The following is a 24,849-nucleotide window of genomic DNA, read 5'->3' as shown; positions in this document are numbered from 1 at the left end:
AGGACAGGGGGTGCAGTGGATATCCTGGGCTCACTGCCTGTCTTCACTCAGATCCCAGCTCCCCTCACCCAGCCCAGGACATTGGGCCCCTCCTCACTTTTGCCTTGGGTTACCCCACTCCAGTCCATCCCCTTATCTTTCTAGAACATAGGTCCAATCACATCCACCACCACCAGCTCCTCTCCACAACCTGTGTGAGCAGGTACCGTCTCCTCCACGTGGCAGTCTTGGCCTCCATAACCTCATTCCCCACTCCCCCAGCACCCCATATCCCGCCTCCATGAGTCCAGCCTGCTGCTCATCAGATGCCAAGTGAGCTTTCCAGCCTTGGGGCCTCTGCCCAGGCTGGTCCCTATGCCCGGAATGCCCTCCTTCCTTTGCTCAGTCCACACCTGTTCTTTAAGGCCCACCTCTGAGATCCACCTCCAGTGTCACTTAGTAACAGTAGGAGTCATTTACTTTTCTCTGCCTCAGTTTCCCTGTCTGTAAAAAAGGAATAGTAATATTTATAGCATCCCGGGGCTGTTATAAGAATGTACGTAAAGTGTTTGGCACGAGCTTGGCGCATTAGAGGTCTCAATAAATGAAGCTACAAAGGAAGGATGTTGCCTCTCCCAGGCAGAAAGTCGCTCCCTTGCACATCACCAGCCCCTCCTTCCTGGCACTCAGTACACGCTCATGGGTGTGATGCACCCCCGCACTGGGACAGAGGGGCCGCGCCACTTTCATCTTTCCATGCCCAGCACTTAGGGCGGTAGATGGCATGTAGCACATGCGCATACACTGTGACTGAGGGATGAAGGCCTCAGCCAACAAATAGATGGAGAGATCAGCACAGACTGGAAAGCGGGCTCCTCGGAGAAGGGGAAGGGAGGCTAGTCGAGGTGGAGGAAAAGGACCGCTTGGTGGGGAAAACATCATGAGCACAGACATGGAGAGATAACGGTAAGATGCATGTGGCCAGACCAGAAGATGGACATAGAGAGGCCTCTGCTCCCCAAAACTGAGGTCAGAGCCAGCCCCTGCCCTGTAGACCTTTCCTGGGAGGAGGAACCACAGGGGCTGCCGCAGGACTCCTGCCCTGAGGGGGCCTGGGCAGCCTGCTCTCGGCTCTGGCACACTTGGTGGCTCACCAGGTCATCCTGCACCCGCAGCCCTGGGTATGGCCTCAACCTTCTGGGTTGCTGGGGAAGACGCAGAGCCTTGGGAGGGCCTCCAGGGCTGCCGGGTGCCTGCAGCAGTCAAAGCAGGGCATGGCACAGCAGGAATGGCCCAAGAAGACAGGAAGCACCAGCCCACCAGCCCCTGGTTAGCCCAGGGTGCCACAGAGCCAGGCTGTGACCCAGGCTGGGCTCTTGGAGGCCAGCCTCCATTTGAAGCCTCCAGCTGATGCTCGGAGTCCAATCCTTGCCTCCTCTGCTGGCTCAAGGGAAGGCAGGGAGGCGGGGGGTGGCTTGGACACGCCTCAGTGGTACAGTGGGGTAGGCTGGGGAGCTGCCAGCCCACACTGGGCCCCGCTGCCCCTGCTTCAAGGCGGCCCCTGCCACACAGATGGAACCCAAGTCCAGGTCTTCCCAGCTCTCAGCAGCGAGTGACTGTCTATTTCTGTGAGTCAAAAAATACCAGGAAACACGTTTCTACAGAGCACAGAAAGGGAAAGTGTGGAGGGAGGCCGGAGGACACGCAGGCGGGCATTAGTGGTGGAGAAGCGGAGGAGGAAAGGTAATGGGGAGATGCCAGGCCACGTGCTGAGCTTGTCACATGAAACACTTTACTTAAGTCCCCACTACGAGGCTTTTAGATGGGGTGTGTTGCCCCTTTTGACAGATTCAGAGAAGTTCAGACAGGTTCAGAGAACTGGAGTAACTTGGCCCAAGGATAGACAGCTGCTACGGGGCAGGTAAAGCTGGGGTTTGAACTCAGGGTCTAATTCCACAGCTTCACTCTTAACTGCTGTGTTATTTACTTTCCAATTGTCCTCCCTCTCAACGAAGAATGCTTATTGTGGGATATGCCATTTTCTTTTTAAGACATGCCATTTAAAACTGGCTGTTTGCATAGCGAAAGCCTAAAAAGAGGGCTTGGGGCTGGGGCCCAGAGGAGCAGAAAAGGGAAGGCAGCTCCTGTCAGAGAAGAGAGGGTCCTTGAACCACACCCTCCTCCCACCAGCTAGAAACCCTTCTGGGTTCAAACCCCCCTCATTTGGAAAGATGCAGGAAGCGCTGGAGGAGGGGGAGCAGGAGCCCTCTGAGAAGCCAGCAGGCAGCTCAGGCCCTTCCCCCGGCAGCCTCTTGCGGGCAGCGGAGCTGGAGTGTGGCCAGAGGGCAAGGAGGATAGTGGTCACCGGTCGGAGCAAACACTCAAACACTCAGACTTGCCCCCTACTCCCCCGGCCCCCGCAAGCCCTCCCCTCCCTGGCCAGATCTTCTTCACTCTGGCTAGGACAGCACAGTCCAGAGTGAGTGACCCAGTCTGTCTCTCCCCGACCCCAGGTGGGAGCCCAGCGTAGGGAGGAGGAAAGAAGAGAGAAAACAATGCCTGGGTCTCTTCTGGCCTCCTTGTTCCTGAAGTCCACCGGGGTCTCCCCAACATAGACGGGGAGAGAATTAGCGAGGCACAGGCAAGTTTCTGAGAGCATGGCCCACACACCAGAGCCCAGGGGAGGAGAGAGGGACCAATAAACTGGGGAGAAGGGCTAGGAGCCGGCGAGGTCACCCCACCCACCCGGCAATCATGGGCCTGGTGGCAGGAAGATGTGAACACAAGGACGGCAAGTGGCCAAGTGGCCACTCATCCTTGCTCCTCCCACAGGCCCCCAACCCAAGCCTTACTGTCCCAGCAGCTAGGATGGCCACAGCCCGGGAAAGAACCCAGGGTGGGCTGCAGACCGGGGGTTGGGAGCCCGTCTGTTCTGGTTCCTCGGGGGCCCTTTGGCCTGGAACATTTGGTGGAGCCCATTAAAATTAAAAAGCCAAGTGGCTGGTGGCTCTGAATGCCAGCTCGTTTTCCCTGGCATGGTGGGTCCTGTTTAAGGGAACCAGCTGGCATTAATGGCACACAACTCATCATGAACAGCAGCTAGCGATCAGAAAAATCTGAGCTAATAATCGGGTTCGGGAAAGATAATGAGATATGGAACAATCACTGCTGAGGGTCCCCCAGGGTCTGTTTTAACAGCCTCCAAATAAGCCACAAAATAGAAATTAACCAAACAGGGGCTCCATTTTGGCGGAGGGGAAAACAAACAGGGTGTGGATTTTGCACAAGAATTCCCTGTGTGGCCAGCAGACGAGGGTCCTGAGAGAAGCAAGAGCCCAGGACTAGTGGGACCTCAGCAAAGGCCCAAGGAAGCAGTGGGCCTTCTCTGGCCACTGCTCTCCAGCTCTGGCTCCCAGGCCGCTATATTTGCCATGGGGAGGTGACAGGAGCAGAGGAAGGGGAGGAAGACTAGCTTCCTGACAACCCCCCACAGTGGGGCCAAGTGCTGACCAGCCCCAAGAACTGGGGTGGGGTGGGAGCTCTATGACACAAGACCTTCAGCATCGTGAGTTATGTGGCTGATAGCTGTATCCCAGGACTTTCCCAGGCCAACAGCAGCCCAATTTCTGCAAGGCCAGCAAGGAGACAGTGGCTGGGGCTTGAGCAATGCATGTAGCCCTCTCTCCCCCAGGCTGTGTCCTCTACTCCACCCCATCCATTCAGCCCCCTGCGGGATGTCTCTATTTTGATGGGCTTCGGGCACCCCACCTTCACACATCCCAAATGAAGGTTATCTTGCTCTTCCCCACCACACCTGTCACCCTCCCTCAGTCCCAGCTCAGCTCCTCATGCTGGAAACCTAGGTGTGTCCCCAGATGGGAGCCGCTCCTGCCCCACGTCCACCCATCGCGCAGAGCTGCCTGTTCCGTCTGCTGGGTATCCGGAGCATGGCTATTTCTCTCTCCGCTCCCACCGCTTCGCTTAAGTGTCCGCCACTTCTCCCTGGAAAACCGACCCTTCTAACTCGGCTCCCTGCTTGCCCTCTCGCCCCACTCCAGTCCACTCTCTACACAGCAGCCACAGTGGTCCCCTAAAAAGGATATGGACTTGCTGAAAGCCTTTCAGTGGCTTCTCACTGCACTTACAGACCCGCACGGCCCTGTGTGACCATCAGGCCAGGCTGTGCTTGCAAGGCTCCAGCCACCTCGCCATGGCCCTGCTCCTACGATGAGACAATCCCCACCCCCCAGCCTTCAAGCACTGCCCCTCCCTTGGCTTCCTCACTTTTCTGCTGGAATGTCAGGCCCTCAGAGAGGCCTCCTCTTTACAGTCTCTCACAGAACCTGGAACTCCTCCTTCCATGGACCTATCACAGTCTCTAAGTACATATTTATTTACCTTCTTAAAATGTTGAGAATCAAAGTAATAAATGTATATGACTGAAAAACTGAATCATACAGAAATGTTTCTAAACTGTGAACTCTGTACTAAATATCTGTCTCTCCCAATAGGCCCTAAGCACTGGGTGCAGGGCCTGCGTCTCTCTTATTCCAACCGGAATTCCTGGTGCCTGGTGAAACGAGTGGGTGCTTAATAAATGCTTCTAGAATAAATCAAGTGAATGATTTCCGAGGCAGGAAAAAAAAAAGGAGGCTTTTCTTGTGCAGTCACTGCTGTCCACCTCAGCAAACACAGCTCTAAGGTGCTGGGTGCTGCACGCACGGGCCTAAGTCCACCTGAGTGGATGGCTCATCCACTCTGCCAGGAGGCGGAATCTTGAGGGGGCGGCCCTAAGGTCCATGAAGGCTTCTGGGAAAGGAGATTCCTGACTGAGCCCCGAAGGGTGAGTAGGAGGCAGCCAGGTAAGAAGGGAGGGGGGCTCAGCCGAGCTTCAGAAGCATGAAATACCAGGTTGTGTGCAGCTGGCTCTGTGGACTCCCTACTGATGCCTGCCATAAAGGGGTCCAAGAGACCCTGGAGAACAATGGAGAACGATGCCTGAAAGGAGGGATGGCATGAGAGCAGAATTTAGATCCACTCTTGGATGGTGGATAATGGAACCAAATTGTCAGGGGTTTGTGGGGGCCCTGGAGGGCCAAGGACTGGGGCAGGTCAAAGAATCATTGAGGTACCAAAAATGCCCACCAGAGGGCGCTTGTTGTAGAATAAACTCGGTAACCAAGTGGGGCCCATGACCCTCTATAGAGGTCAATTGTCCTGAAACCTCAGCCAGCCTGTCACTTGGTGGCAGGCTCAGGAGCAAAGGGCCAAGGTGGTCGGGACAGAGCCAAGCACAAGCTAAAACATCAGTCAGCTCCAACTGCAGCTGAGTGGCTTGTTTGCCAACAACAGTGACTAGCCCTGACCCCTGAACCACGTCCCATAGGGACCTGCTGACCACCTGCTGGAAAAACAATTACATCAGACCCCTTCCACGTAGGAGGAGACAACAACTTGTCCTCTTCAGAACATATGTGGAGCTGACATCTGTGTTGGACTTGCCACTGACAATATTACCATCTGCAGGATTCCAGAACACTTTAGATTCTGCTATAGGGTCCATGCAATGGGCTCTCCAACCTGGAAGTCACTCATAGTAAAAGCAGCAAGACAATCGTCTGGTCCAGGATTCTTAGGCTGTCAAGCCCCCTACCTCCATCAAGCCCAAAGAAGAACAATATGGCCTGAGGAGCACCCTGGACCACAGAGAACACCCACAGGTGCACCCTCAACCACAGAGCCAACCAGGGGTGGTCTTGCAGGAGGCAGGGCATGCTCTGGACGAGGGACAAATATATGCCGCTGACTCAGCTTTGTCCAGAAAACACAGGCCCAGGAAGCAAGTGTGAAGGTGGGTGGAGGGTCTAACTCCATTATACCTAAAGAGCCTCTCGAAAATCTTTTTCCAGGCCCCATTGTTCTCAGGGTAACTGGGGTGGGGGTGGGGCTTGTCTACCAGGATGGGTGGTAACAGTTCTTCCAATCTGGAATCCGAGAACACTGGGATCCTTGTGTTAGCAGAATAGTGTGTGACTAAGCCTGGGTTTGAATTCCAGCTCTGCCACTGACTTCGCCTCTGTGCCTCTTTCCTCATCTGTAAAATGGACATGGAACCTAAACAGTGCCCAGCCCATGGCAGGCACTCCATAAGTGTTAGCCATTATCACCAGTGTGATTATTTGCCCATCTGACTAGGCCAATAAGCAATGGGAACTGGGAGGGGGAGAGGTTCAGCTCAGGGATCCCCTGGGACACCTCCTTGTACTCCAGAGTCTAGCAAGGTTAACAGACAACCACTGCACCCTATACAGAAAGGGCCCCCCAGGACTCAAACCCATTGGGAATGGAGGTCAGCACGGCCCCAACATGGGAGTCCTCAGCCAGCTAAGCCCTGGCTGAAGGTAAAGGGTGTGGGGAGCAGGCATGAGCATCTCTCATACTCTGGCTCCACCAACCCACTCCTAACTGGTCATGTAGGACTGTAATCCTGAGCCTTCCTCTCCAGCCCGGGGCCACTCTCATCCAGGACCCTGTGTCCCTGACAGTGGTCCATCTGCTGGGCTCCCACGACTTCTCTAGGCCACTTCTGCCTGCACCCTCTGTGACGCCCTGGGTCCCTGAGCCCAGGCAGGGGTTCCTGGCGTGGCTGCCGAACTCCTGAGCAGGGCCCTCACAGTACTCCATGAGCAGCTCCTGCTGCTCCCCCGCTTCACCATCACCTCATCGCCACCACTCCTGACATGGAGGCCATACTCATTTTCTGACAGCTTCTGGAATCTGTCATGCTCTTCTTCTCCTGTGTGCCTCTTTGTGTGCTATGCCCTCTGTCTGGAACATACAGCCTTGCCTTCAGTTCTCTCTGGTCTGTTCTATGAGAGTCAGCCCTGTGTGAATTAGGGGCCCCCCTCCTGGCTCCCACCACACCCAATGTTCACCTTCCTCCTAATTCTGGTTATACCACAGAGTATCCTCAGCTTCCCCGTCAGCACCTTGAAGGACACTCCAGTCTGTGCATCTGCAGCTCAGCATCTGCAAAGGGGCACATATGCACCCCTGAAGGGAATGAATGTGTCACACCCCATGGAGCCGGGGCCCAGTGGGGGCTGACTACAGAAACGCTCAACGCGAACTCCCAAACTAAAACACAGTGAGGGCTGATGGCGGCTTCCTTTGTTAAAAGACAGCAAACTGCTAGATTTCAAAAATAACTTAAGATGAAATTTCTGTTTTATTCTTGAGCAAGAAGCCAGACATTGCCAAATCTATTTAGAGGGTTCACCAAAAGCTGCTAACCCCATGCCAGTGGTCCCGCTACCAGCACAAGACTCCACTTATGGGGCACACAGACTGGGGGTCTCTGATTCTAGGGGTTGCTGGCCAAGGTCAGGGGCTCATGAGAGGGGAAATGGGCTGTGCAGGGTTCAGAGAGGAGGCTGGACACCCAAGGCCTGGTCCTCAGTCCCTGGGACCTGCCCTCGGCCTGTCAGCCCCCATCCACGCCGCCTGCTTGTAGGGACTCGTTTTAATTAATGCCAGAGCTGGGCCAACCACTGAGGCCGTGACACTTGTTTGCAGGTCATCTCCTCCTAACAGGCTCGCCCTGGGAGGGGATTTGTCACTAATTGAAGCAGAGATCAGTTAATGAGGCCGCGGGGCCTGGGGTTCGAGAGAACAAGGGAAAGGAAAATAAAATAAAGCCTCTTTCTTTGGAGGTTTTGTGATTTACACACACAAAAGAAAAGCAAGCAAGCTGCAGACTTTCCAAGTTAGAAACTCCACTCCATCTGCCGGAGTCAGACCCTCACTGTGTGAAGACGTCAGGCAGAGGGACGCCGCCGCTGCTGCGACTCAGGGATGGAGCCGAGAGGGGCCTCCCCAGGCCGGCAATCAATCAGCAACCTAATTAACAAGTATTTAAGGAGCAGTGCTCCGCGCCCCCCTCTGTGGGGGAGAAGACACAGGGCCTGTCCCTGTTTAACTTGTAATCCAGTGAACAATGAGAGGACAGGACACAGGGCGAACTGAGTGAGTGTGTGGGAAGGACAGAAGTTTCTAGAACTTGGGGCAGGGGGAGAATAGGATGGGCCACTGTGGTCAGGAAAAATCTCCTCAAGGGGCTCCGCAGCTAGGCAGGGAGGAGGAAGGAGGCACAGGCACAGCCCCTGGGGGCCGTGGCGGCCCAGCGTGAGGCCCCCAGTCTCTGCGGGTGAGACCCTGGCTCTGAGAGCCCTGGAGGAAGCCCAGTCCCCAGTAACTCTATGGCTTGGGCATCAGAACCCCCACCCCACAATCTGGGCCAGCTTTGGCCTTATAAGGTGGTTGGGATGGAATGACTGAGGGCCCCCTGGGTGGGACAGTGAGGACTGGGATGCCGAGAGCCTGCGGCCCTGGCAAGAAGCTGTGTACCCATTCCTGGAGCCCCAGGCCTGCAGGAGGAGGACATCCGTCAGGGATAGCAATCCCCTTCACTCAAGCCTTTTCCCAGCCAGGGCCCCTCAATATTCTTCCCATTTGGTTCCCTCCTCCCGGCTCCTCCCCACCTCACCCTTAAATCCCAAAGGAGGAAAATGGGATTTTCAAACCACTATAGTAGGCAGAGCCATCAGCTCCTCTTATCATAAGGAGCAACAAGGAGGTGACAGAGCCCTTTCTCCTCTCTCACAAGAGCCCCTGACCTTGGTCAGCAACCCCCCCCCATAGAATGAGGGGTCCCCAACTTGTATGACCCCAAATGAAGTCTCAAGCTGGGTTGCAGGACCACCAGGGTGGGGTGAGCAGTCTCTTGATGAGCCATCTAAATAGATGTGGCAATGTCTGGGTTTTTGCTTGCGGTAAGATAAAAGGATTTAGGGAAGGAGTGCAATTTGGGGCATGAAATGGGGATCCCCTCCCACCTAACTGCTATTTGGAGGTGAGCTGGTCTATGTGGGAGCAGAGGAAATGAGGCCATTTCAGAGCAACCTCAAATCCCTACTTTAGAAGAAGAGTGAAACAAACGATGGTGTACAGTACAACGGTTTAGTACGTCCTGCCCTGGCTGGAGTGGGCAGCCCTTCGCATCGCCCACAGGGGCCACCTCCCCACCCACTCCTGCTCTCCAAAATCTGGAGCACCAGTTTGTGCCCTCTCCATTAAAGTGCCACTAGGATCTACTCTCCTCTCTGCCTAGAAAGCCTAGCCTGACAGTCCACCCAGAGAAACCTCTGTCTCCCACACCCCTTACCCGGCCCTGACCCTCAGACAAGGTCTGGCCAGAGCTGCTGGGTGGGGCAGCCACAAAGCAGCAGGACAGAAAGGAAGGTGGGGAGTGCGGGGTTACTCACAGCGATGGAGACGGCACTGATGACAGCTCCCAGATAGCCCTGGATGAACTTGGACACAGGTGAAGGCTGGAAGACAGAGACAGAATCTCAGGCTCACTGGGTGCCCGAAGTTCCCACGCTCCACCCTTGAAAATAGCCCCAGCCAGCTAGGGGTATTCCTGTCCATCAGCCTGGAGGGATAGGAGAGAAGGAAAAAGTCTTTCTGGAAACCAAAGGGATCCAGGCCACCCTCAGTGCAGTTCCATACATGGAAATACAAGGTAGGGAGATGCTGAAGGGCTCACTGCACTTCTGCTCTGTTCTAGAAAGGTCATTGGCAAACACCGCTGGCTGGAGGCAGAGAACAGCAAGAGTCAAATGGGTCATTTATGGCTGGGGCAAGCAGATGCAGTGTAGGAAGGCCCAATGTTGCAAGCGGGCTGTTTGGCACCCAGAGCACTTCTAGGTGGAAATGGCAGTGTCAAGGCTGGGTATAGCCTGGCTGGCTCTCATGGCCCTTGTCAACCCATGCAGCAACTGGGCTTCCACACCAACAGAAGGCACTTGCTCAATATTTCTGTGGAAAAATACATAGTAAGTTTCAACGTAGAAAATTAAGAAAGTGCTGAGGAACTTGCCTTTAACCATGCTATCATGGCAATCTGGGAGATGTTAGGTTTAAGGTAAACTGGAGCCAGCCATGCGGAGACGTCCACGTGTGAAGCATATGAGCAAGATGTGGACAGAGGGTTTAGGTAGGGGGCGGAGGTGTCCTCAGAGCAAAACGTCCTGAAGTTCCTACCGCCCAGGCCAGCTCCTAACTTCCCTCAACTCTCCCCCAAGGTTAGAAAATGCCCAGACCTTCTTCTCCCCAAACTGACAGCCACCCAAGGGGACATACGTCCCTCCTCCCATCTCACGGCCTTTGGATGGAAGTACGGGAGAATCAGCCAGGAGGGGAGGCAGCCTCGCCAGTGAAGCAGGGCCCAGCCCCTCCCCAGACAAGAGAAGGCGACCGGGCATCCACCATGAGTTCATCTCAGGAGTGCAGGGGACTTTGGGGAGGAGGTGCCGGTCCTCTCAGACCCCTCATCCCTCAAGGGCAGCCCTTCAGCTTTGCAGCCCACAGTCTGGGGGCCCCGAGGCAGCTTCCAGGCGTGCCTGGAGGAAGCTTTAGGGGAATTCAGTCCCCATGTGGACCACACCGTCCTCACCTAAGATCTGGTATAAGAGCTGCCTCAGGAGAATTCTGAAGCCAGCAGAGCTCATCCCTGTCAGCGCCCCCATCACATTCCCATTTTATGGGCCTTCTTGACTTCGTGTGAACAGCCCCTTCCCAGTGGGGCCCCTCCTGAAGGGTTGGCAGTTTAAATAAGGTGCCTAGAGGGGAGCAATGCTTGACCCAGAGGAGGCAGCCCCCAGTGGTCGCATGCCACACCATGGGGAGGATGAGGGTCACCCCAGCCTGAACCTGGGCGGTGGTCTGTGGTGCTCACCTTAGTAGCATTGCGGTTTGCATAGTTGACACAAGCGTTGTGGCTCTGGTTCAGCCACTGAAAGACAATGGGGGAGAGGAGAAGTCAGGGAAGGTGAGGTCACCTCCCTGGAAGCCAGGCCTGGGCCCCCGGAGGCCACCGCCCTCCAGAAAGACGTGGGTCTGTAACTCATGGTGGTGCCATCCATCCCACAAATCAGCATGATGAACCGTCCCAGATTGCCTGGGACTGTGGCAGTTTTAGCAATGAAAGTCCCCAGTCCTGGGAAGCCCCTCAGTTCCTGGCAAACCAGGACACTGGTCCTGCCTACCCCTGCCATCTATCCTCATCCAGAGACAGACACCTCTTCTGGGATTATGGCGTATGGCCCAAACGGGCCCCCTGCCTTTGCCACATCATCCTTATTATACTACCTACTGGACAGAAGGTAGACATTTGGGCCCCTGGAAGGACGGAGAGCCCTGAACCTCTTTCAAAAATATCCCAGCCCAGCATCCTGCACCACCTGCAGGATCCAGACCCGGACACTGTCGGACTTTTGCTCAGAGATGACTGACATTTTCTCCCACAGACAGACTGGTTTTTCTCCCTGTCCCTCTTTCTCTGCACAGACTCACATACAGAGTTTCAGCTGTTTTTAGAGAGCCACAACCAGGACTCTCTGCAGGAGCAGAGAACAGAGGCTGTGACGCTTTTTTGTCCACTTCCCTATCTCGAGGTTGGGGGTGGATTTACCCTCCCCACAGATTTGGGTGAGGCTGATGTCAAAACGAGGCTGTGGGCCTTGAGGTCACTCGTCATGGGACAAGCAGCCAAGGGGTAGAGTGGGCAGCCAGCAATGAGCCATCCAGGCGAGGGCACCAGCCCAGCCCTCATCACCTCCATGCAAAGGTCAGAGTGACACATAATGGCCTGGGACGCAGGCTGCTGGGGACCTGCTCAGCAGGGCCCCAAGTCCTGAGGTTGCTCCCAGTGGCTTCTGGGTCTGGGAGGGGTGGGAAGTGGGATGACTCTCCCCGAGGGGCCTGGATGGGAGAGGAGACCCTGGGGTGGGGAGTTCTCCCCAGCATTTGTCAGACCCTGCCTTCAGGAGCCTCTGTTTGCCAGGAGACTGTTACCTGCCAGAAGACAGTGGACGCTAGTGTCTGGTTGGGCAAGAGAAGACCGACAACCTACGAGAGAGAGGAAAGGCTGAAGAAGGCAAGCAAAACATCCCACACTTTTGCAAAGAAAAATGACGCAGCCACGAACAAGAGTGAGCTGCATCTGTACACTGCTGTGGACGATATGTACAGACAAACTGCGGCCCCCAGTGAGAGGATGTGTGGTAAAAAAAACCTGGTTGCAGAATTATATTACAGCATAATCCCATTTTTGTAAAGAAAAAAAAATCTCATCATTTATATCCATATACACAAACACACACACACACATCCATATCTCCAAGCATGAAAAAATCTGCAGCACAGTGTGTAGCTGTCTCTGGAGGTCGGGCTCCACGGTACTTTCTCATATTCTTCATGAATATTTCTGTATTCTTTTAAACAGTGGACATGCATTATTTCCGTAATTGGTGGGCAGAAGAACAATAAAAACAAACAAGCAAACAAAAAGAACACCTTCACATCCACTCAGCTAACCGGCTCCTTCACACCCTGGCCATCCCAAAGGACTTTTGCAAGGATTAAATAACCATTTCAAAGGCCTTAAGTGCTTTACAAATACAAGTTGGGGGGATTTATATCTGTTATCTCTGAGCCCCCATGAAGCAAAACCTATACCACATTTAAGCTACTGAACACAGGTGTCTAATAAATATTTGTTGAATGAGTGAATGAATGAATGAATGAATGAATAAATACACACATATGGCTAAATATTGCTACAGAGGTATGGATCCATTATTCCCAAAGCCCAGATATCACCTAAGACCTGGACTCACTGACTCTGTTTTTCTGGTTGAAGTCAAGACTAACTGTCTGATTTTGACACTGGCCAAACCTTGGACTTCAGGGACCCATGCGTGTGTCTCAAGTTTACCTTTTGGGTGCTTGTGTGCAAAATAACATGTACCAAGTGCCGCTGCATATGGAGGAAATGTGCACAACCATCCACATATTGACTTAATTATTATTCCTGTAGATAAAATGGCTCTTTGGCAAGAATTTCTGTAAGGAACAAGTATAAACATTCAATACTACACAGTAAATCAAATTCTAGACATCCTCAGCAGCATTAGTAAATCATGTTTTAAACATTAAAATGTTTTAAAACAGCGAACACGCACACACATTTATATTTATTGGCCCATATCAGCTTGAATGAAATGATATAATGTGAAGCCATTCCATAGCTCCAATGAAGAATTATCTTAGGAGATTTTCTCCGAAAAATGAAATCCCAATTTGATTTGATCTTTCTTTGCAAGGACAGCTTAGGGCACTGGGTCTTAGCCTCAGCTCTGTCCCTGTGTGAACTCCAGAAGACAATCCCCTTTGGGGTTCTAGCTTTCTTACCTATAGAGTGAAAGGGTTGACCTGGGAAGTCCTATCTCGGTTTAAAATTCTATTCTCAGGTTCCAAGTAGTAGATGTAAAGTCAATAGAGATAACCCCATTATCTGTAAAGGGAGCCCCCAGCCCTTGCTGAGAAGTATTGGGGGACCTAGGACCTCCTCCTGGTCACCCCCCAGTCAGGAGCCAGACCACAGAGGGAAGCTGAGCCCAGAAAGGCCTAAAGCTGAGACTAGAGACTGTGAGCCAGCAAGTGTGTGTGTGCACACCTGCACACACTCGTACACATGTGCTTGTCTGACTGCCTCCCAAACCTGAGGAACCAGAGCTGCTCTCCACAGTCGGGAGCATATCCTTCCCCATCATCTGTCAGCTCACAGAACACAGTGTGTTAGGAACCACATTGTCTTCTCCCCCTCCAGCCCCACCGCACCCCCTGAACTGGGCTTAGGCCACCAGGAGCGTCATAAGATATAGCCCTATGGGACTCACTGTACCCACCAGATAGCTGTTGCCCAGGACACTCACTGCTCATTACATCACAGGGTCCCCTTTATGAATCCTCTTGGGGGAAATTTTCTGGTCTCAGGGTCAGAAATTTATACTTCTGAGCATCTGGTTTGCATCAGTCTTGCAGACACTGGGCATTTAACTGTGCCTCTCTTTGCACTGACTGTCAAGAAGCTCAGGCCAGCTCTCCACGGCCCACATCTGCCAAGTATACGGACTCTCACTGCAGCTATTTTGTGCCCAAACTTCACTGCTGGCTTCCTCTTATCTTTTCGTCCCTAAACTTCCTCTGGTATCATTTTCATGTTCATTTGTTTTTTTCTAGTGGCGTGCATTTTTTTATGATATCAATTCTTTTCCAGAACAAACCACAGCCCTAAACTAAACTAGTACCCAGGCAATGTACTACACACAGTTTGTAACTAATGAGGTTTTCACCTTGTTGGCCAACCCCATCTGGCCTCCTGTCCCAACCTCCTGCCCTAACACCAGCCTGTTGTCCAGGCTGGGCAGCTCTGACCCCTTATGCTTTCTTCAAGAGATTGATTGATTGCTTGATTGATTAATTTTGCTAAGCACTTCCCCTTCTGTCACTTACCATGATCCTTATTATAACTCTGGGGCTTAGACAAAATAAAGATTACTTTCTTTATTTTGCAAATGGGGAAATTGAGGCTTAGAGAAATTCAGTGATCTGCCCAAGCCTTCACAGAAAGCTAGAGAAAGAGAGTTCCTGCTTCCTGGCTTGGAGGCCCTGACTCTCTGATTTTAGGGGCTCGTTCTCTACTCATCCCCGTAAGCACAAAGGAAGACTCATGCTCCATGCCCATTTTGAGCATCTTCTATGCGCCAAGTTCCATGCTGCTCCCAGTGGAAATTTATCAGAAGAGAGGAATATACAGCACCTAACCACCATAAACACAAAGACCAAACAGGAAAATGCAGAACGTCCTTTATAACAGCTGGGTGTGAAAATGACAAGATGGTTTCACAAGGTCCTCGGGTGTGCATAAATTCTAACATATAACCAGGAGTTCAGGAAGAGAGAAGTCAGTGTGCTTTGGTTATCTGCTGATAGGAGGGACGACAGAGCTGAGGTGTGTACGTGTGTGTGTGTGCACATGTGTGTGTGTGTTCACTGGAGCAGGAAGAGCCAACAAGAGTCTGGTCTTATTGAAGAAGGAGCTTTGGGAAATCAGCAGACGTGAGTCCAGGGAGGGTGAGGTTAGAAAGCAGCGGAGCACGATGCTATACTGGCCCAACGGGGCCAAGGGAGCGACTGGAGGCTGAGGCAAGAGGAACAGGGACCCCGCCCTCCAGGTCCTACAGTTAGGCTGGTGGGGCCAGGAGCAGGCGGGTGCCAGCCCCATTCCCTATTAGGCAACACGCAGCACCATCTGCACAATCCCAGGAGCAAGAGCAGATATTTTATAACTTCCTTTTTTCTTTTTAAGTCTAAATTAAAAATAAATGTTCCTTCAGTTCTCAGATGTATATCTCTGGTGCAACCTGCCCACATTCCCTCACGCTGCCCTTTCCAGAACATGGCAGGGGAAAGGAGGAAAGCGATGGATAGAGAGGGAGCCAGTCCACCCAGCTACAATGCCAGTGGATTGCACCTCTTCCAAGAGGGAAAAGCTTCAGGCATGGCCGCGCAGACGAGTGGAGAGAGCCCAGAATGTGGCTGGTACCAGGGAAAGTGGAAGAAGAGCCAACAGCCAGAATTTCCAGTACAGCCTCCACCCTATCTTGCTGCAGGACCTTGGCCAAATCGCACATCCTAACTTTGCTCCCATTTATAGTTCGTAACATGACTGGGGTGCCCCCCACAGCTCCCGCCCCCTGGCAGCTGTCCTCTTCGCACATCTGTCTATCTTTGCTGTTCCCCTTCCCCTCGGGTGGCCAGCCATGGGCCCTGGTGATATCACTCAGGCTCTGCTTGCAGGAAGAGTGGGACTCAAATCCTGGCTCTAGTATTTACCATCTGTGTGACCGTGGGCAAGGTACTTGAGCTCTTTGTGCCTCCGTTTTTTCATCTGTTAAATGGGGATGACTCTGGTGCCTCCCTGGATGGCCATGAGAGGAAGCAACATGGAAAGAATTTGGCACAGTGTTGGCATGCTGCAAGTGCTCACTGGGTGTTGAGTGTTAGTATTGTTCCTCTCCTCCTATCTTGTTCTTTTCTAGTCTTTGCTGGTCTCTCCTTTCTCTGAACTCCACAGTCTGCATTACACAATTGAGCACCAACTTGTGCCCCATCTTCTCTTTGAACACAAGCCATAACCCTCAAAGGATAGTGAGCTCCTGGAGCTCCTGGAGGTAGAGTCAAGGCTCTTCTCTCTGATGTCCCTCAAACCACTCAGCACAAAGCTGGGCCCACACTACACCCTGAAGAACATCATTAATTCCTTAGCAGGAATGGTAGTTAATTCTTGGCCAGGAAAAAGACCTATGATGGATTGTGACAACGACGACCATCATCCATCTCTTCCTTACTCCTTTTATTAAAGTCTGAATTGCATGAGGGTGTTGACCTTTGGAGAGGGGGGCAGACTGAGTTTTTGGTCCTGATTCTTCACTCCTCCCTTGCCACAGGAGGAATGTATTTCCATGCCCTCAGCGTTGCTTGGGCCATACGACTTGCATTGGCCAAGAGCGTGTGGGAGAAAGTGGCAGGGTGCCAGTTCTGAGCCCAGGCCTCAGAGCCCTTATGTGTTTCTGCTGGTCCTCTTGTGCTTCTAACACTGCCACAGGAAGACAAGCCCTGACTAGCATCCCGGTCCAAGGAGGACAAGAAATGTGAAGAGGAGAGTCCAGCCTGGGTCAGTTGACTCCCAGTTGACCCCATTGAGACCTGCCATGAGAAGCAGAACTACCTCAGTCAAGCCCAGTCTAGACCAGTCAAACCCCAGGCAACCACAGATGCCTAAGGATAAATGCTTATGGCTGCCACCAAAATTTTGTGGATGTTTGTTATACAGCACTAGAGCAGCAAATAGCTGATTAATACAGGGATCACCACATATGAAGAGTGGATATGCCATCCTTCCTCCTCCAAAATTCTGTACCATTGCTAATGTACCTTCAATTATGTCTTCACTGGTGACGTTGGTTCCTGAGCAGCCTAGCTTATCAACCCACTCCACCTGGTGACCGTTAGCCCAACTCTGGGGCAGCCCTGGCCAGCCCAGGAAGAAGGGAAGTTTGTGCTTGAGCCTCGTCTCAGGACAGAATCAGGAATGGGGTCAATGGTACACATATGGCAACCGGCTCACAAGCAAAATTGCATCTTGACTTCAGGCCTCTTCCTTCAGAGTGTTCTAACCCCATCAAGAGATGAGGTCTCCATCTGGGAGAGAGGAGACAGCAAATATTCCAACCTGCCTGGCCACAAGTGGGACATCAACAGCTGAAGACAAGGACAGAGGAGCAAGGCCACTGGTCACAATTCTGTGTTCTGCGACACTGGGACTCAGAAAGAGAGAACTTAGCAACCCCCACCCCCTTGGTTGCCACCCATGCAAAACTGATTCAAGTGATAGGAGAGAGATTTTTTAAAAGTTTAGAAAATCTGGAGAGGAAACAGGAGTTGTGTCAAAACAGCTGGGTGAAACTTAAGTCAGGGGAAGACAACAGGGTACAGAAGCATCTTGCTTGGCAAAAATAACTGTCCCTCTCACCCCCCAGCCCGTATCTACTTGGCTAATCCCCCCTCATCCTCCAGGTTTCAGCTTAGATGTCCCTTCCTCCAGGAAGCCTTCCCTGACCCTCAAGATAAGGTTAGGTCTCCAGTCACATAGTCCCCCAGCACCCCGCCTGCCTTCCTTGCAGTATTCATCTCAGTTGAAAGTATCTGTTTGACATCTATCTTCTTCGAGAGCTTCTAGAAGCTTCAGTGGGGTGAGACCATCCGACACTCACTCCTCACGTATCTGGGAGTCCTTACTGGTAAAGCAGCAGGACTTTGGCATCATATCCATTTCCTCCACACTGACTCACTCAGCTCTAAAATGCTCCCCTTTGTCTTCAAAAGACTTGCCATGGGCCCAGCACACAACAATTTGCTGGTTTTTACCTTCTACTTTGTCTCCATCTTCTGATTCATGTGGCTAACGATCTAAAAAATAACACTTTGGTGTATTAGGAGGGCTGCTATTTAAAGGATCGCAACTAGTTAAAGTAAACATCTTTTGTCAAATGAATGTTTGTCCCTCACCGGTCAATTCCAGCTTAACTGGAATCACCTGTTGTACAGTGTAACTAGGCCAAAATGAGCGGGTCCAGCTGCAGCGGAGCCGGGCCAGGAGGAAAGCCGGGTTTGGGATTTAAAGGTGTGAAAAAGCAGGGTGTGGGATGAGGAGGGTTGAGAGACGTCAGAAAGGCCCTGGGACACAGCGAAATCCTCATGTGACGTGAACCGTCTGTGGCCCACCCCTCCTTCCCACAGACATGAAGTGACCTACACCAGCCCCTTCCGAGAAATGGGGTTTCTAAGTCCACAGGAACATCTGTACTGTTAAAATGAGAGGATTTAGAATAGAGTCTGAGCTCTGAAAGTCCCAAGACAGAAAGCTGGTTTGGATGTTAACTAACCCAAGGCCACTGGACTCACCACCTGGATGCTCCCGGTCTGACTTCCTGAGTCTTCCAGCTGGAGATGGGGCACTGGGGCCTTGAGTTTTAAGAGTTCCAGAATGACAGTGGGAGGGCAGAGGAGGACAGCAGTGTCACGGGGAGCTCAGGGCTGAGGAGGGAGGCACTGAGGCCACCTGGGAGAACCTCGGACCCACGAGAAAAACCCAGTCCCTGGGATCTGAGGCATTATGGGAGCCAAGGGTGCAGGGCACAGGCTGGCAGTTGGGGGGATGCAGAGAGCACAGGACCGGCCCGGAACACTGGCCCTGCCTCTCCCCAGCCACACGTGCACGGAAAGGACGGTGCTGCACACCTCCTAGTGGAAACCTGGGAATAAAGCTGCCGATTACAAGAAGCGACTACAGTTGGTGGGGTTCTTCCGGGAAGGAACCCGGAGAAGGGGAGCCGTGAACCACACTAGCCACGGGAACAGCCTTGGTGCACCGGTTTAGCCGCCACGCTTATGTATAAATTGGGATCTCTTTGCCACACACTGAAGGGGGGAAAAGTTCCCATCTTCAAATGTTAAGCTTAAAATAAGACGCTACATGGGTGCCAGTGGATCTGTGAAATGTGCTGACTAAACTGGCAGCAGCCTCTGGGAGAAAACCAGCTCTTTCCTCCCGAGCTCGGAGCGAGCAGGGAGGGGGCGGGGTTACTCTCAGGCCAGGCGGAACAGGCAGGGGGCGAGAGGGGATGCTCACCTGGGCAGGAGGCAACTTGGGTGTTGCTTCCAGAAGCATCTCAGTCAAAGCACCTGCCAGCCTTCCTCTCCCCTTCCCTTCATCACTCAGGGACCCAGTTCCTAGCACATTCGCTGGCAACCCATTTCTATTTTGGTAAGCATTTTAGTGGCTTCTGCATGTATATATTTCTCATGCGTTCTACCCACCAGGGGCTTCCCTAAGGTGTGGACTGGAACCTTCACTCCCCTTCAGACCAGGCGTTGGCTGAGATGCTCCATGCTACCAGGAGACAGTGGGGCCTGAGGGGAGCTGATGAGGCAGGGGGAGCCAGGCCTTGGGTGGCAGTGCCAGAATAGCCACAGTGCTTCTTCCACACAATGTGAGGCAGTGGTCAGGGAGGGAGTGGGACCGATGAGTCCTCAGGTTGCTTATCCACATCAACATGCCAAGATGGAAGGCTACAGGTTCTCCATGTCCAACGGCTCCTCTCAGGAGCTCTGGCTACCACTGGGGTCTGCTGGGAGATGTCCCAGCTCATGCTACCCATTCACTTCAATTAAGTGTCCACACAGGACCTCAGGGGCTGGGCCGTCCTATTCTCATACCCCACACATTCATCCCCAGAGGGATGTCTGCCCCCAGCTGGGAGACGACCGGTCCTGATAGGACATTCACAGCATCTGTTTCTGCAGTGAAGCCCTGACCAGCACGGGAGCGTATCAGCACCCAAGTTCCCAGGATGCCTCCAAGGCCCTGGTGACCCTGAAATGACTCACTTGTCTTGGGTAGGAAAAGGAGAGAGTGGAAAAGTATGGGATGTCCTCAATAACACCTTGTGAACTAGAGACAGTGCTGGCATCCCCTGGGTCACCTAGTTCACTCCAGTTGATGGCAGCCATTAATCTATAAGGGTCTAGTTGGCCTCTTATGGCGAAATGAGCCCCAAATTCAACTTCTTTGGCTGGGCAAAGAGCAGATACTGCTAAATGATATGTCTTTTTTTTTTTTCAAGTGTCAATGGAATATTTATAAAAGTTATTATGGCATATTTTTGTTTGTCTACTTATTAACCATTCTTCCCTTCTTTCATACTAACAGAATCCCTATAATTGGAGATTAACTATACATCTAGCTAAATTCTAATGAAATGTAAACAGAACTGTTGCGTGAGACTTCGAAGAAGGCTCCTTAAGGTGAATTGATTCAGTTGGGAGGTACAACCTTCTTCTCCTCCCTATAATGTGGATGCGATGGCTGGAACTCCAACAGCCATATTGGGTTATGAGGTGATTTTGATGATAGAAGCCAGCACAGAGAATGGTGTAGAAAAGTGGAAGTCTGGGTTCTTGATAGCATTGTGGGGATCTGACTATCACCAAACTTCTTTGACATGAGAGAGAAATAAATTATTTTGTTTAAGCCACTGTTATTTTAAACTTTTTTATATGCAGATGGTCCTAATCCTAACTGATATAATCATATACTATGCTACAAAGAAAACCACAATACATGGCAAATGGCAGAACTGTAGAGGTCATTCTCTCTGAAAATAGATAAACTAGAAAATAATAACAAAATAATACATTTTTTAAAACCCAACCACTTGGGATTTAAAATGTTTTCTTCTAACTACCTAATTGATTAAAGAGGATTGAAAACTACCATCGCAAATTTATTTAGAAAATAAAAACATAGATCACTATATATGAAAACATGTTAGATATAGCTAGGTACTGGATACACTCAGAAGCAAATTCACAGCCATAAGCACTTTCATTAGAACGAAAAAATGAGAATAAATAAATTAAGCACTCAAGGCCAAATGTGAAAAAACAAACAAACCAAAGAGAGGAGGGAGAGGGGTATTATAAGAACAAAAACAGAAATGAACAAACAAGGAACAGAGAACAGAAAAATTGATAAATACATCCAAGAGCTGATTCCTAGACACAACGCTCACAAATCCAGTTGTTTTCATAAAGGAGATAGAGGTGGGTGGTGGAGACAAGACACAAAATCAATCCAAGAGAAGATCTTTACATTTGAAAACATCAATAATTTAAACTTTTCTACAACGAAGACACCAGAGAGTAAAGGGAAAGCAGCTGAGAGAAGACATTTGCAATATATGCAAGTCAAAGGATTAGTATCCAAAATATATAAAGAACTCTTACAATCAATCAGGAGAATACAGTCAGTGGAAGAATGGACAAAGGATGAGAACAGGCAATTCACAGAAGAGGAAATATAAATGGCCAGTAAATAGATGAAGAGAAGCACAATCTTTTTGGTGTTCAGGGAAATAAAAATTAAAACCACAATGAGATGCTACCCTTCTCCTATCAGACTGGCAAAAAACACTACCAATGTGAATACCAGTGTTACAAAGGTGTGTGAAATAGAGCCTTTCTGAAGGGAATTTGGCTATCGTCATCAAAAATTTCAATGTGCATAGCCATTTTTGCAGCAAATTCTCCTTCTAGAATGGGCCTTGAGAAGTCCTCATACTTGTGCAAAAAGAGCTTTACAAAGATTTTTCACAGCACTGTTACTTTAATAGCAAATAATCAGAAACAATCTAAATCCATCACTTGGGGAGAGAATACTACTCAGTAGGAAAAATGAACAAATGAATGAATGAATGAATGAAGCAGATCTTTATGTAAGCAAACCGCTAAGTGTAATAAGCTAATTGTAGATAAATAACTATACTGTTGTATTTTTAATGAAAAAATATAAAACAAAAAAATGTTTAATGACAATTCATATGTATGTATGTCTAGAAAAAGGCCTGAAATTTCACAGCAACCTTCTAATAGAGGCCACTTCAGGGAGCAGATTTGGGGTTAAGGGTTGTCAGAGGAACTTTTACTTTCTTTGTATCGTTTGAATTTTGAGCTGAGAGAACATATTCATGTATTACTTGTACAACTTTTAAAATATTCTTCAAAAAATTCTTAGTGGTATTTTTGAATTCCAAAGAATATATTCATGTATTACTTGTATAATTTTACAAAATATACAGAGAAGACTTTTTTTTAATCCTGAGGATATTTCTGAACTCCAAAGATAGAGAAAAATACCAAAGGATCCCAGGGGGCGGGGGGAGGTTTACCTATAAAGGAAGAGAGAATCGGGCCAACTATTGTTCATGTATGAAAGGGAAAAAAGACATTTCCAGAAAGGCAAGGACTCAGAAAGTCTATTGCCCACACACTCCGAGTATTATTCAAAGAAGTACTCTAGCCAAACACAGAAAATACACACACACACACACACACACACACACACACACACAAAGCCTAAATGACTGTAAGGTTTAATACAGGTGTCAAGCAAGGACTCAAAAATCTGATGAGATTCCAAACTATTTCCCAAATCTTGGCAGGTGTGTATGGGTGTAGAGAGCAGAGTCAAATGGAATGTTAAAAGTCTCTTCCTTTGTGGGTAGGGCTGAGGAGGTTATATTTATTATTCAATTATTGATATGGATAAGGTAAATATAATGGGACCTCTCTAAAATATTACAGATGAATGGTAACTAGAGAGAATTGGGATGCTCCTCTTTCAAACGACTTAGGAAACCAAAAGGACCAATGAAAACGATCACTTTAGTACAAATCAGAAAAAGAAATGGAAACAATAACAAAGCTTAATAAGCAAACCGACAAACCAACCACTTGGTGCCTGGGATAAGTGGTCACAATAGCGAGTTTCAGAATAAATATGAATGAGTTCCATTTATTATTAAAATTAAAGACAGGGTTTCTCAAATTGGGTAAAAAAGTAGAATTCAGCTAAATTTTGTCTACAAGAGACATATAATACAAAATGACACAAAAATGAAATGTCACTCTGATCTAAAGGTATAGGCAATGATTTACAAGGCAAATAAACAAAACAGGAATAGAAATATTAACACAAGATGAAGTAAAATTCAAGACAACAGTATCTAACTAAATGGGCATTTCGTGTGTGAGCGTGTGTGTGTGTGTGTCAAAGAGGGAGGGAGATTATGACACCAAGAAGGTAAAACTGTCATGGACACATCATTGCATTGAAATACATCCAGCACCAACTGCAAGAAACAGGTGGAAATTAAACACACACAATTATGGTGGGAAACTTATAATCCTTCCTCAGAATATTTCAGAACAATGTAGGAGTTCCAGGGAAACTGCATAAGGATAAAGATGTGAATGATACTCTGTCTACATATGTATATATATTTAAATATATATATATATATATATATATATATATATACAATGAAATAGTTCACGCATACAGATAAGTCTAGAGGATAACATGAGCATCCACGTGTTGTCAAATCTTATAGTTTTGTCAAACTTTTATGAAAATTTTGTCTTTTGAAAGATGAAACACTTCAAATACAAATGAAGCATTCCTGTTCTGCGAGATTCCAAGCCCTTCTCTCTCTCCCAACAGGTAAACAGTATTATGAATCTGTTGCTAATTATTCCCATGAATGTTTTTATGGATACATGAAAAATGTACCCACAACTATACATAATATTGCTTTGCATATTTTTAAACATTATATAAATGACATCAGGCAGTACTATTACTTTGCTATTATTTTTTACATTCAACATTATTTTGGGGATTTATCCATATTGATAAATATAACCCCTGTTCATTACTTTCTTTCCTGTGTTAAGTATTCCATTTTATGACTAAACCACAACTTATTTATCCATTTTCTTGTTGAGGGACGTTTTGGTGGTTTCCAGTCTTTTACTATTATAAACAATGCTGCAAATATTTTCTTTTCATATTTAAATATGTTTTGTGTATGAGGTGAGATCTAGCTTTCTTTCTTTTCCATCTAGGTAGCCATTGATTTATTAGAGGGTCCATCCTTTTTCCCCTCTGATTCGTAATGTCATCTTTGTTGAAGATCAAGTTTCCATATGGGCAGAGGTATGTTTCCAGGCTTTCTATTCTGTTCCATCAAGCTATTTGCTTATCCCTGTACCCAAACCAAACTGTCTTATAATATTTGGTAGAGTGAGTCATCTCCCATCACTTTATTCTTAAAAACGGTCTTGGCTGTTCTTGGCCCTTAGTTTGCTCACATAATTTTTAGTATCAATTTGTCAAGTTCCATGAAAAATCCTGCTGAGATTTTGAATATAGATTTTACTTTGAAGAAAATTAATATCTTGATTGATATCTTCTTTTGTTTGTTTGTTTTATTTTGTTTGTTTTTTTGAGGAAGATTAGCCCTAAGCCAACATCCACTACCAATCCTCCTCTTTTTGCTGAGGAAGACTGGCCCTGAGCTAACATCCATGCCCATCTTCCTTTACCTTATATGTGGGACGCCTGCCACAGCATGGTTTGACAAGCGGCGCCATGTCTGCACCCAGGATCTCAACTGGCGAACCCCGGGCCGCCAAAGCAGACCGTGCAAACTTAACCACTGTGCCATCAGGCGGCCCCATTGATTGATATCTTGATTATGATGAGTCTTCCCATCCAAGACCATATACCTCTCCATTTATTTAGAACTCCAACTTCCTTAAATAAAGTTTTCTAAATTTTTCCATAAAGGTCTTGCAATCTTTTCTTGATTTTATTTTTAGGTACCTTATAGTTTTAAGTGCTATCGTAAATGCTATCTTTTTTTAATAAAAATCATGTTCTAGATGTTTATTATAGGATTATAGACATACAATAAAAATTTTCTATACCTGTCTTACAAC

At 49.2% G+C, this 24,849-nt stretch overlaps 1 protein-coding gene across 8 annotated transcripts in view; it reads right to left on the bottom strand.

The window, feature by feature from the left end:
• Positions 1-24,849, bottom strand: part of SFXN5 (sideroflexin 5) — a 107,977-nt gene that overhangs the window by 42,050 nt on the left and 41,078 nt on the right. For all 8 annotated transcript variants that reach the window (XR_006529321.2, XM_014836644.3, XM_044772667.2 and 5 more), the window contains exons 7-9: positions 11,896-11,949; positions 10,778-10,834; positions 9,303-9,368 (exon numbers count right to left, since the gene is read on the bottom strand). Coding sequence is in view for 7 of the 8 variants with exons in the window: in XM_014836644.3 (XP_014692130.1) it covers positions 9,303-9,368; positions 10,778-10,834; positions 11,896-11,949 (177 nt within the window). In the remaining variant the exon portion in view is untranslated. The remainder of the gene's footprint in view (positions 1-9,302; positions 9,369-10,777; positions 10,835-11,895; positions 11,950-24,849) is intronic.

This window comes from Equus asinus, chromosome 6 (assembly GCF_041296235.1).
Source record: "Equus asinus isolate D_3611 breed Donkey chromosome 6, EquAss-T2T_v2, whole genome shotgun sequence".
NCBI classification, from domain to species: Eukaryota; Metazoa; Chordata; class Mammalia; order Perissodactyla; family Equidae; genus Equus; species Equus asinus.
Note: the sequence above shows the minus strand (reverse complement) of the source record. Positions and strands in the feature narration are given on the sequence as shown.